This window comes from Pituophis catenifer, unplaced genomic scaffold, assembly GCF_029215685.1.
Source record: "Pituophis catenifer annectens isolate HBS135680 unplaced genomic scaffold, rPitCat1.0.hap2 SCAF_1, whole genome shotgun sequence".
Lineage (NCBI taxonomy): Eukaryota > Metazoa > Chordata > Lepidosauria > Squamata > Colubridae > Pituophis > Pituophis catenifer.
Window position 1 is genome coordinate 273,478,941 of NW_027256881.1, and position 13,254 is coordinate 273,492,194.

At 38.3% G+C, this 13,254-nt stretch overlaps 1 protein-coding gene across 1 annotated transcript in view; it reads right to left on the reverse strand.

Annotated features, from left to right (window-relative positions):
• Nucleotides 1-1,042: 1,042 nt before the first annotated feature.
• The window catches only part of LOC139311204 (ubiquitin-like FUBI-ribosomal protein eS30 fusion protein), a gene marked incomplete at its 5' end in the record, with an annotated part of 33,019 nt that continues 20,807 nt past the window's right edge, over nucleotides 1,043-13,254 (reverse strand). Inside the window, one exon of the mRNA XM_070935592.1 lies at nucleotides 1,043-1,173. Within this exon, the coding sequence (XP_070791693.1) occupies nucleotides 1,043-1,173 (131 nt within the window). The remainder of the gene's footprint in view (nucleotides 1,174-13,254) is intronic.

Consider the following 13,254-nt stretch of genomic DNA (forward strand, 5'->3'; position numbering starts at 1 on the left):
GGCACAACATAAGAGAACAAACACATCAGGACTAGATTCAGCAGTCCGTCTGCATTTAAAAGACACAGGCCACTCTTTTGAAGACAGCAAAGTCCACAATTTGGACAGAGAGGACTGCTAGTTTGAAAGAGAGGTCAAAGAAGCCATCTATGTCAAAGTTAAACAATCCTCTTTCAACAGAGGGGGAGGAATACAACATTGTCTATCTACAACACAGTTCTTTCAACAGTTCCAAGAAGGTTCCACACCCATTTGCATCACTCAGATGACCATGATGACACAGATAAACCTCCAGGTGACCTTAACAACTCACTAAAAGAATGCAAATAACCAGCTGTCTTCAAGGAGTATATATCCTTCCATCCCACCATCCAGTCAGAGCTGAAGAAGTTTCTTGGATGAGAAGCAAAACATCTTCAAAGAAAAACCAGGAAGTCCAGTTGCCTCTTGAAAAAGCACCTTTGGGACAACCATGACCTGGATGACTGAGAATCTCCATAGACAGTTTTGAAAAGGATTTCTGCAAGGACCCAACAGGGAAAGGAAATCTGATAATTGCAGAATAGGTAGACAGTTCAATGACTGCCATAATTATTGCTTACTTGTGCATGTTATATTGTACGTGACTAATTGAAATTACATTAATATTATGATTCCATTATTGCTGAGCAAGATGCTGGCTGCAGTGGGTTCCTGGTGGGATAAGAATCAGCAGCAATTGAAGTACTGTAGTCTACTCAAAGTGTCGGTGTTAAATAACAAAGACTCAGAGTTATTCATTATTAAGGCTTTAAGATTTCTCAATATAAAAGGGCTAGCCTGGTTGTATGCATAATCAGACCGAAAACCTAATTGCAACTTGGCTTTTGATTTTCCTATTCAGACAGTGTTGAAGCCTGTCCTGATATTCTAAATATTCTACAAATGCTTATTAAATTCATGGCGCTCACTTTATTTGGTTTTTTTATTATTTGGCATCTGCAATAAAGATGAGTCTTAAGGTGTTTCAACTACAACTCAGCTTGGTTCAAGGCAAATAAATTTAATCAATAATATAATAATAACTTTGAAGTCCTTGTTTTTCTGATTCTCGGAATATATCATATTCTGTTATTTCTTGCTGCTGCTGTTTTTGAGGATCTAGGAAAAAGGTGTTCATTGCCCTCAGAAATACTAGAAGAGGAAAAGGACATCTCTAAATGAAAATCAGAGAGGATGCTGTTATTAATATGGAAGAGCAGCTTTTCCTGCATGCATGTGTTAAATCATCATTTTCTTTCATTGTGATATCTGATATAATTGGAGATAAGGAAGCTCTGCTGACTTGAAAAATAAAGGTCATATCTGGGAAACAGAGTGATAAAAACAGGGATAAAAGGTGCAGGGAAAGTGCACATATTTTTAAAATGCTGATGTGAATCAGCAGAATATATATATAATTATATATATATACACACACACACACACACACACATATTTTGAAGGAATACAATATGCTGGCTTTTCATAATTCTCATAGCTGGCTGCCGAATAATACATCGGATCTAATAATGCTGCATTATTTTAAAGTAAAATAACAATGAATAATATTATAATTTATACGATTCTACAGTCCAGTGTTTGCTATCCAGAAATATCTGAGCAAAAAATATGCAACACTGTCTGACAAATATGGAAAGTATTAATTCTGAAATTGCCTTGACTTAAACATGGTGATGCTTTCTTTATAGGAGCTTCTTCCATCTTCCATAACTCCTTCCATCTCTTTTTTTCTTAATCCCTCCTTCCCTCTATGTGTATGTAAGAAAAGTGGCATCTTGTGTTACATGATGTTAGTGGCTAATTACAGGTACACTTTGTGTTTTATTTATAAACATTTTCTGTGTTTGACCCTTGAATGATGGAGGTAAGAATCAATTTACTCTGGGCTATAAATTTTTGAAAGAATTGATACACGTACATCCCCGGTACATAAATAAAGTTGCCAAAAATAGCTGGCACTTTGATGAAGCCCCTTATTTTCAAACAATGAAGATGGGAACCTGGGGTTTATAAGCTACATCCCTGGAGCAACCCAGCCAACAACACTGAAAACCAGTAGTAAAACCACAGGTTTTCAGTGATGCAATTTTTCGTTTACAAAGAGAGGCATCTTTTTGCCTCTTCCCAGATGGGTTGAGTTTTTCTGATATTTTTTTAAATGGCATTTTTTAAAAAAAACAAAAATGCTATTTATGAAATGAGTGTTGATTTGGTTCCATTTCTCCACCTGCTTCCCTTTCCTATTCACCTACTTTCCTAATTGGGGAGAGAGAGGTTAAGAGAGAAGAACCACCCTTAGAAACATAAAGAGATATATAGTATTTTTCATACAATAATCATACTTCGAATCATTTTACATTTTTATTAATTTTGAGGGCCACAAATTGGTACAGTTGAATATTATTTTTATGCTATAATACAGAATCTGATACTGTTCCCAGAACAATCTTCCAGTTCTTAAAATCTGCCTTTATGGTGCAGCTTCTGCTTTTCCATCTCATTCTCTGGGTAATTTTGAGTTTCCTTTATTGTTATGAGGTGAGGAATGGCATATAATGTGCAATTCTTTTTCAGTTACATACCACTTCTCAATACCCAGCCTCCTGGCCTGTCCCATTAGTTTATCTGAAAGGGCCCCTGAAAGGCAACCCAAAGTCTTCTAGGAAGATTTAATTGAACCAAAGAGGCATTTCATTGTTTTCACTTATTGGAGGAAAAATATTTTCTATCACAAAAGATAATAACGTTTCAGGAAAAATTCTCATAGGTGGGAAGTGAAGACATGAAGAGACTTGTGTGTTTTCAAGTTAGCATCCCATCTGTGAGAATCTAACTTATATAAGTATCAGTAATATATCCCTTCTTCCCTGGACTATGGAATCCCTCTGTAACAGTTCTGCTCCCACCTCTGTGTTTGTGGGATCTGCTTTCTCTCTTTTTATACACACTTCCATTTTCTACTCACCAGCATCACCTGAGCGGTCTTTCCTCCACATGCTAGGAAATGTAATAATATCTCATCTGCACAAATGATATTTTTTTTTTGTAAATTGAGCTTCTTCAAATATACAGAGAAATCCTTCTGAGTTCTGAAAATTACATTTTTTATGGTTAACCCCTAGTAGGCCAACAATGGACGGTGTGGCTGTTGATTAACCACCCTCTTCATCATAATCTTGTGATGCAGTGCAGACTGGCTGATGCAGAGGAAACTTTGTGATGGCTAGAAGAGGTGGTGTTAAGTGGATTAAAGCAAGTCCAACTTTTCAGAGAAATTGCATTTTATCCCAACCCTGCACTGAGCAGAACTAAAGATCTCTCTCAATTCCCAAGGTTTCTTCACTGAAGAATAAAAAAGGAGGATTCTTTCTGCATGACTGCTGCAATACTACCCTGGAGGAACCAATCAGCGGCTTAGTGGAAGCACAAAATAAAAACAGGAATAGCTTTTGACTTATGTGCTTTTCTCATGGGAAATTAAAATCTGTTCTAATTACTCTATTTTGCCCTGGAAACTGGGCTTCAGCACATTTCCAGTAAACGTGTTTAGCTTCATACTTTCAACCCAACATGCCCAATGCAAGTTTTAAGAACAGTTTTACTATTCAGAGATAATTATTATTTTATCTTTGGAATAGAACTGTCTGAGTCTTTAGGGTGAAACCTAGAGATCTCAAAATGCCTTTCACAACCCCTCTGGGTCTTTTCAACCCCTTGTTTTGAAGGAGTAGCTGATTGTTTCCTTCTGCCAGTCCTACCTCCCAGGGCTTATCTCACTTAGCATCTTCCCTGTCCTCTTAGTGAGTGAGAGTGATACAGGAGTGACCTCCTGGGGATTGAAAAGTAAACGGGGAGGGAAAAGGGAATAATTTATTTAGGGGGTCTAGAACATGTTAATGTAGATTAGAAAATTTTAATTCTCGTTTGGTAGATACAGCAATCTCACAAGGGATAAACAATAAACTTCTACTGCAAAAGAGAGAGACAAAATATAATCCTTAAAGATGTATACAATCTTTAACTTTAAATGTTAAAATGTATGTATTCAGTTTTACAGAAAAGGGGTTCAAGAATGTCTATAATGAGGATCAGCAAGTAAAAAGAATATCCATAAGAAAATGCCAAACAGAAACTCCAAGCAGACCATAAAATCCTACTAATGTACATAGTTTTCCACACAGAGATAGGAATGGGATTACAATGATCAAGACCTGAAATTTGATTCATGACTAAATTCAAATTTTCTGAATTTATACAGTAAATTTTTTCTTGATGCAAAGGTCTCCTTTTTCTATTTTTCTGGTTTATTCTTTTTTGTAGAAATTCCAAATTTAATCTGAAGTTCTGGAGAACGATGGTACTCATCTCTGTTCTTAATCTTAATCTAAGCATTTCTCCTTCAATACCCTTTTCCAGTTTAGACTTTGTTGATTTTTCTGAACAATTTTTCTAAAGAAGTGCACTTTTTGTGTTCACAGCATGGGGTAGGGTTCTGTATCACTTTTTGCCTATGGAAACATCTCTGTCTCTAGAAGAGACCAAGGAGGGTATAGTCATATTCCTATATGATATTGGCATGAAATAGTTAATCTGTGGATGTCATGTAATTAATATTGTTTGGATCTATCCAAATCTCATGTGTCAAAGTAGCTATATAAATGCTCCCATATCAGGATCTACTAGCCAAACTGCACAAACATATGTGATCATCCTGTTTGATCATAATTATATAATGCAATCATTATAAAGTTTCTGGACAAATTTCCTACCATTCAAAAAAAATTACAGAGAAAGCAAGAGAAATGCAATCATTTTAAAATGACTTGTCAGCAATGAATTAGCTCACGTTTTTCAGTTTGACCTGACCACTGAAAGCATTACTTCTTTGACTAAGAAGTATGCTTTTGCTAAATATATATTTAATAATACTGAAACATATTATCCAAATATATTTTATTTAATAATAAAACCCCAGGTAAAGATACAGATACCTCCATATATAGTATCTAAAAACCTACAACATTGGGCCATTAGATCTGGAATAGTCCAGAAAAACAATGGCATGTAATGTAAAAATGAATATATTTGGAGCAATAGGGAGACCTCTGATAGTTTTAAAGAGATGACAGCAATGAGACCTTTGCAGGGCCTAAATCTTTCATTTATTCCATTCTGAAGACTGTCATTCTCTTCATCCTGCAAATGTGATTCTATATGGATTGTAAATGGTGCATAATTTATCTTAGCCCCAGATAGAGTTTCCTGGCGTGGCAACTCAAATTTAGCAGTTATGATTATAATCTGTAACCTGAGATTGCTGCTGCCAGTCAATATAGACAGTATAGATCTCTCTCCCCCGCTTCTTGTCTCTCTTTCTCTGGAATACTCATCTGATTTGACATGAGGCAATTCTATGCAATCAGAGTGAGACATGAAATTAAATAACATATAAATTTACATGAACCAATAAAAATTTGCATATCCAACACATACTCTTCAAACAGTCCTTTTGCCTACTGAGGAAACAGATTGGCAGATGATGCTGTTAATATGGCTGTACACTATATCCTAGAACATCTTGTATCTCCAAGGACCTATGCAAGGATCCTTTTTGTAGACTTCAGCTCAGCATTCAATACCATCATTCCAGATATTCTTCTAACTAAACTGATTCAGCTAGCCATGCCTGACCACACTTGTAAGTGGATCATAAGCTTCCTAACAGACAGGAAGCAGCAGGTGAAGCTAGGCAAAAATCACATTATATACCTATACAATTAGCACAGAGGCCCCCCAGGGCTGTGTGCTGTCTCCATTCCTCTTCTCTTCTCTCACTATACCAATGACTGCATCTCAAAGGATCCCTCTGTTAAAAGTACTGAAGTTTGCAGATGATACAACAGTGATTGGTCTCATTCAACAAAACGAAGAATCTGTATAGAGATGGGAAGTTGTACAACTAGCCTTGTGGTGCAGCAGAAACAATCTTGAACTGAACACAATGTAGCAATTATAATAGGTTTTAGGAGAAACCCTACTATTCTACCACCTCTTACTATACTAGACAACACAGTATCGACAGTAGAGACCTTCAAGTTTTTAGGTTCTATATCAGTGATTGTTAACCTTTTTGCCGTCGCGTGCCAAAAGTGGGGGAAGCATGGGGATTGTGCGTGCGCATGCCACACCCATAATTCAATGCGCCCTGCGCCCTGCCCCCGCACATGCACATATGATCCCCCTGCACTCCCCCCCACTTTTGGCAGAGGTAGAAACGGCCTTCCCCACCCCCCGGAGGCCCTTTGTAGGCCAGAAACAGCCCATTTCCTGGCTTCCGGTGGGCCCAGAAGGCCCCAAAATCAGCTGGCCGGCACATGCATGTGCACTGGAGCTGAGCTAGGGCAACGCTTGCGTGCCCACAGATATGGCTGCACGTGCCACCTGTGACACACGTACCATAGGTTTGCCATCACGGTTCTATATTATTTCAAGTCCTAAAATGGACACCTAATATCAAAAATGTCATCAAAAAAGCACAACAAAGAATGTTCTTCCTGTACCAACTCAGAAAGCTCAGCCTGCCCAAAGAGCTGCTGATACAGTTCTACAAAGGAATTATTGAGTCTGTCATTTGTACCTCTATAACTGTCTGGTTTGGCACAGCAACCAAACAAGACAGACACCAACTTCAACGGATACTTAGAACTACAGAAAAAACAGTTGCTACCAGTCTACTTTCCATTGAGGACCTGTATAATGCACAAGCCAGAAAGAGGGCTGTGAAAATATCTACAGACCCCTTACACCCTGAATATAAAATGTTTCAACTTCTTTTCTCAAGACGACGCTATAGAGCATTGCACGCCAAAACAACTAGACACAAGGACAGTTTGTCCCCCCACCCCCATGCTATCATTCTGTTAAACAACTAATTTCCACAACACTGTCAAACTACTAGTAGGCTGTATTACTAATATCCTCCTCATCTTTCCTATCTATTTCCTTATCTTCTTATAACTATAACTTTGTTGCTTGCATCTTATGATTTATATTGTTTTATTTAGTATCATAGTATGATTTATGTTGATTGCTTTTTTAGTATCCTATGACTATCACTAAGTGTGCATTTTATGATTTATGATGAATGCATTTTTATATGATTATGAACAGGATTTATCACTTGTTGCTTGTATGTACACTGAGAGCTTATGCATCAGAGATAAATTCCTTTTGTGCCCAATCACACTTGGCCAATGAAGAATTCTATTCTATTCTATTCTATTCTATTCTATTCTATTCTATTCTATTCTATTCTATTCTATTCTATTCTAGATTGTAACTACAATATGCATAAAAAGAGACCACAACACTCTCTACCCCCACCACTATGTTGATTATCTTACTCACTAACACATATACCCACATACCTCTACAATTAGGGATGCTTGTATAGTATTGGCACTATCAGTAGCATGAATCAAGGGACTATTTTCAGCTGGACTTCAGCACAGAACAGAGATGAAAAAAATAAAAATCCCATCCTAAACTGTTGCAATCTTAAAATTGCAATTTTAAAGAACAAAAATGTTTACACACATTTAATGTTGCAACTACTTTGGGTCAAAGATAACTGTACTACTAATTAAGTGTCATAGAAATAGTTTGCCTAAATGTTCTCTACCAATTATAATAAGCTAGGTTCAAGCATAATGCATAATATGCAATAATTAGACTTAAGTTAAGTATGTTAATGGAAATCATTCATAGGAGCTATGTAAAACATGGTAATTGGAATAAATAACCCACCATTTTTATGTGGGTTCTTGCTGCAATTGAAAACATTTGACTCTGTTGTGCAATTTCCTGATTCCTAGTTTCAAAATTCCGTTCTGCTTTTCCTGCTCTTTTAGAACTTTGTTTTCTTTCCCCCTGCTGCTTCATTATAATGTTGGATCATTGACTTTACTTTATATATATATGTATTGTATAAGTCACTTTATATGACTTCTTTGAGAGGAAGGGCAAAGCAGAGCATACATTTCTTCAATAAATGAGAACAGCTATCAAAATTCTTTCCTGTGACAAAGCCTTGGCTATTTCACTAAAATCAGTGGAGCTTAGCTTGTGGGGTTAGTTTGTTCTAAGGCAGCATAATTGGTATATAAACCAAGTTTATATGAAGGTCAAAGAAACAGGACATTTTAAAGAGAAATTTGATTTTAAAGCTACCTTGAAATTCTCTAGAGTGACTCTCTCACACACAACTACAAACATTTATAGCTATCCTGCTGGTTTTTTGATGCAGTTGAACAAAGTAAAGAGACAGTTCCTACTGCTAAGAAAACCTGCCCATTCAAAATCCAAATACTCAAATAATATTGTGCTTCTGAAATTTTGAGGGCTCAACCTTCTGTAGCCAACTGGTTGAGTTCTGTTACGCCCTTAAACATCTCTAACCTTTGCAGGATGCCACTGCAGAGCTTGTAGGTTAATTGGTGACCTCTGGGGAGACAACCTTGGTCTCTTGGCTAATCTATCAATGCTGGATGGACTGAGAGATCAAAGTGCCTAGAGCAAGGTCAGCAAGGTTCTCTCTGGCCACCTGTTCTCACAGTGAGCCCAGATGGTCTGTTATCAGCAAAGCTCATCATCAAAGGCACTTTCTGGCCTCTGCCTTCATGACTTTCCCATCTCTCAAAGTATGAAATACAACTCATTGCAGTATATTTGAGCATCACATTCAGGACTAAGCATCACTTCACTCAATCTATATTTGTCCTTCTGTGAGCTTAATACTTTCATCAAATAACCTCAACAGAGCAGATATGAAAACTCAGGCACTGGGTGAATTAAGCTTGGGATGTAATTCACAAAAATATTGTAAGGACAAACTTTTATCGTTAAAATGCTCTGCAAACATTCACCAGGAAACTTTACTCAGCCTAAAATTAGAATAGAACAATCTGAAGCCACTAACAATATGGGTATCATTCAACTGCAGTATCATCTTTATTGTAGCCAGCTATTTTGGAAACTTGACCGATCAACTCTTTTGTTACAAACATAACAGTAGGTAAGAAAGGAAAGGGGAAACTGGTAGGGAAAATCCTGATTGTTAGGCTGGATTAAATAAAATTAAAGTACTATAATTAATGTAATTGCTTCCCATAGATTTAATAATTTTCCACCTTGGTATATTAAAACTTTCAGTTTGGTGGCAAGTTTTGGGAAAGGTTTTGTAGAACTAGGCTAAATATGTGATTTATTCCATAAACCACAGTTATACACTGAATTCTCCTTCTCTGAAGACTTCCCTGTTTTATATCTGAAGATTTTTCTAGTTTATACAAATAGCCAAAATTGGGCTATGTTTTGGGCTGCAATAGAAAAGAATCATTAAAAGTTCCGAGTGTGATAATGAATTCAATCCTAAATAAGAGGGTGATGTTTTTTCAACAGCCCAAGCACAATTGCAGCTGTGGTAGCTAGGATAGCTTTTAAGAATTATGCAACCCACCTTCTATTTAGCTGGGGTTGGATTTAATGAATCAAATATGCTTGTTTTTCATTTTTCTTCAGATGGAACATGCCTGCATGGAATGCAAGGGACACATAAAACAAAATTAATAAAGCCTCTGGAGGTTTTCCCCTTTGCTTCTTCAGCAGTGGCTAATGCAGCCTGGGGCAGCAACTCTTTTCTCATGTCTCCAGTCCCTTGCTTCTAGCCATTCCTGGTGCCAAATACAACCTTTTGTTCTGTAGCTCTCTGTAAACAACATCCTGTCTGGTCTCTTGTTGTTTAATGGCATAATAGCTCATCTGTAATATACTTGCCAAGCCAATTATCTTAAAACTCCAGCCAGCCAGCCTCTCTATTGGCAACTGGAGCTAATTCAATCTCTTTTCTCCTCCTACCTCATTCCCAGCCTATGGCTTTTAACTAGAATTATAGACGGCACCCATGAACTTCCATGAATAGTATTCGATGTGTCTTCAGTTCTGCAGATTTTTAGTGCAGTTCTTGAGGTCACTTCAGCTTTCCAAATTACCAGTGCGGTTACTCTATCTACAGTTCCTATAATTCTTTTTTAGGTGTTCAAGAGTAGAATTTATTTTATGACAGATACAAGTGTAAACATAATTATAAATACATGAAAAGGATACGAATAAAAGAAAAATATTAGGACGGGGACGGTAGGCACGCTGTTGCGCTTATTATGCATGCCTTACAGACCTCTTAGGAATGGGGTGAGGTCTACAATAGTCAGTCTAAGGTTAAAGTTTTGGGGATTTGGGGAAGAGACCACAGAGTCAGGTAGTGCATTCCAGGCGTTGACAACTCTGTTATTCAAGTTGTATTTTCTGCAGTCTAGTTTGGATCAGTTTACCATGAGTTTGTATCTACTGTGTGCTCTTGTATTGTTTTGGTTGAAGCTGAAGTATTCATTGGCTGGTAGGACATTGTAGCACATGATTTTATGTACTATGCTTAGGTCAGACCGAAGTGAACAAAGCCAAGGAAACTGTATGTAGATTTTGTACAGAAAAATTGCTATAAGTATAACAAACTCATTTATATTGCTCCCCCATTGTGTTTGAATGTACACACAGGCAATTCTATGATTTTTGAACAGGTAGTAGCATCTCATAGCATGTATATAACTTGTACATGAAACTGTAGAGAGAGTTTGTCCATGAATGGTAGCAATAAGATGATGTTCTCAGATTTTTATTTCTGGTGAAGCAGGTGGTTTTCAGGTATTTCTTATGGATTGATTGGACATAAATGGGTGTCTAGATCACAATGGTAACTCTGTCTCCTTGACCTATATGCTCCCCTGGACAAAATGTACCCCTTTGCAAGTAGCATCACTAGTCAAACTAGTGTGGGACAGAGAATATTCTTGTATTTTTCCCCCTCCCTTTTGCCATTTAATTGGATGTTACAATGATTAGTGATGAAGAAAATTTCAGATAAATTTTCATGGGCATATTGTAGTGTTGCTGTATTTATTTTAACTCCCATTCTCATAAGTTAAAACTAGAGCATGAGTGTGAATGCCAGACTTTTATTTTTATACTCATTAATTTTATAATGTATCCATAAATCTACAATTTTCCTTGCTTCCTACAATTTAAGTAAATCTCAATGAAAGACATCAGTGACAGAAGTCTTCCTATTGAAGAACCATGGTGGCGCAGTGGTTAGAATACAATACTGTGGCCTAACTCATTGCTCATTCCTGGAGTTTGATTCTGAGCGGCTCACGGTTGATTCAGCTTCCATCCTTCTGAGGTTGGTAGAATGAGGACCCAGATTGTTGGGAGGCAATATGCTGACTCTGTAAACCACTTAGAGAGAGCTGTAAAGCACTGTGAAGCAATATATAAGTCTAAGAGCTTTTGCTATTCGACCTTTTCAGTAATGGTGCTAATTATTTACACTGCCATTGAAAAATGATCAGAGAAATTTGTTTGTTTGTTTGTTTGTTTGTTTGGCTGCCCATCTCACTATCCAAAGTCTTTTTCTTTTTCATGGAAAACTTGAAAAAAAGAATAGCCAGTTTTTTTGGCTGCAAATGTGCTCTAGAATTTTCAAGGGCTATCTGTGCATAGGTTTTGTTCCGCCACTCTGCAGTTGTACATGAAGATCAAAAGTAGACCTGTAGACACAGGGATCTGAAAAGACCTGGCAGTTATCTGAAAAGTTGGCCAAATTAAGCTCCATAGTGCCAAGGTAGAGACATCCTGGATTATCAAACTCTGTGTCCTTTCTCAGACTTACTGTCGGACTTAGAGAAATACAAGAATACACACAACCAACAAGTACTTCTATATTATATTCCAGAGAATTGTAGCTACATATGATAATTAACAGTTTCAGAGTAGGCAGCCATGATAGTTCAAAATTCATATCCATCAGATCTCAAGTCTTTTATGCTTTGGTGCAGTGCCATACTTTCAAAAGAGGAGGTGTGGATTCCACTTATCTTTAGATCTCGTAGTGTTCATTGCTGAGTGCTTACTTACATTCTCCGTGTTCTTCTTCTCCATTCAGACAAGTCTATCAATTTGACTGGAATCTACCAGCCATTATCTGAGGTAGGTTCTCAGTGGGATGTCAGTCAAGACCAGTGGTGGGATTCTGCCGGTTCTACCCAGTTTGGGTGAACCGGTAGCTGTGATTGCAGGAGGCTCCGCTCACCTGCCCAGACATCATCATATCCTTTTTTATGCTCTGCACATGTGCAGAAGATCCTGCGCATGTGCAGAGGTGGCGTGCACGGAGGTGGTTGTTCAGATCTGCGAACTGGTAGCTAAGATAAGTCAATACCACCCCTGGTCAAGACGATACATGGCAGTATCCAGAGATCACAATGAATAATAGATTTCATACGAATTATTTTTATTTATTTATTTATTTATTAGATTTTTATACCGCCCCCTCTCCCGAAGGACTCGGGGCGGTGCACAGCCAAAGTTAAAAAACATACAATATAAACAATTAAAATACGTTTAAAACAGAATTAAATCTAAAATGGCTCCCCAATTTAAAATGCCTTACCCATACCCCTATAAAAAGACGAATTTAAAATTTAAAAATTTAAAATTTCCACATTTAAAAAGGGGGGAAGATTTAGGCCAGGCCAGCTTGATAAAATAGAAAAGTCTTAAGCGCGCGGCGGAAGGTGCGCAGATCCGGGATCCTACGTATCTCCGGGGGGAGCTCGTTCCAAATCGTAGGTGCCCCCACAGAGAAGGCTCTCCCCCTAGGGGCCGACAGCCGACATTGTTTGGCCGACGGCACCCGGAGGAGCCCCTCTCTATGGGAGCGTACTGGCCGGTGGGAGGCTATTGGTGGTAGCAGGCGGTCCCGTAAATAACCAGGTCCTAAGCCATGGAGCGCTTTAAAGGTGATAACCAGAACCTTGAAGCGCACTCGGAAGACCACCGGGAGCCAGTGCAGCTCGCGCAGGAGAGGTGTCACATGGGAACTCCATGTCGCTCCCATCACCACCCGCGCGGCCGCACTCTGCGCCAGTTGGAGCCTCCGAGTGCACCTCAAGGGGAGCCCCATGTAGAGAGCGTTGCAGTAATCCAGACGAGAAGTAACGAGGGCATGGGTGACTGTGTGTAGGGAGTCCCGATCTAGATAGGGACGCAACTGGCGGATCAGGCGAACCTGATGAAAAATCCTCCCGGACACGGCCG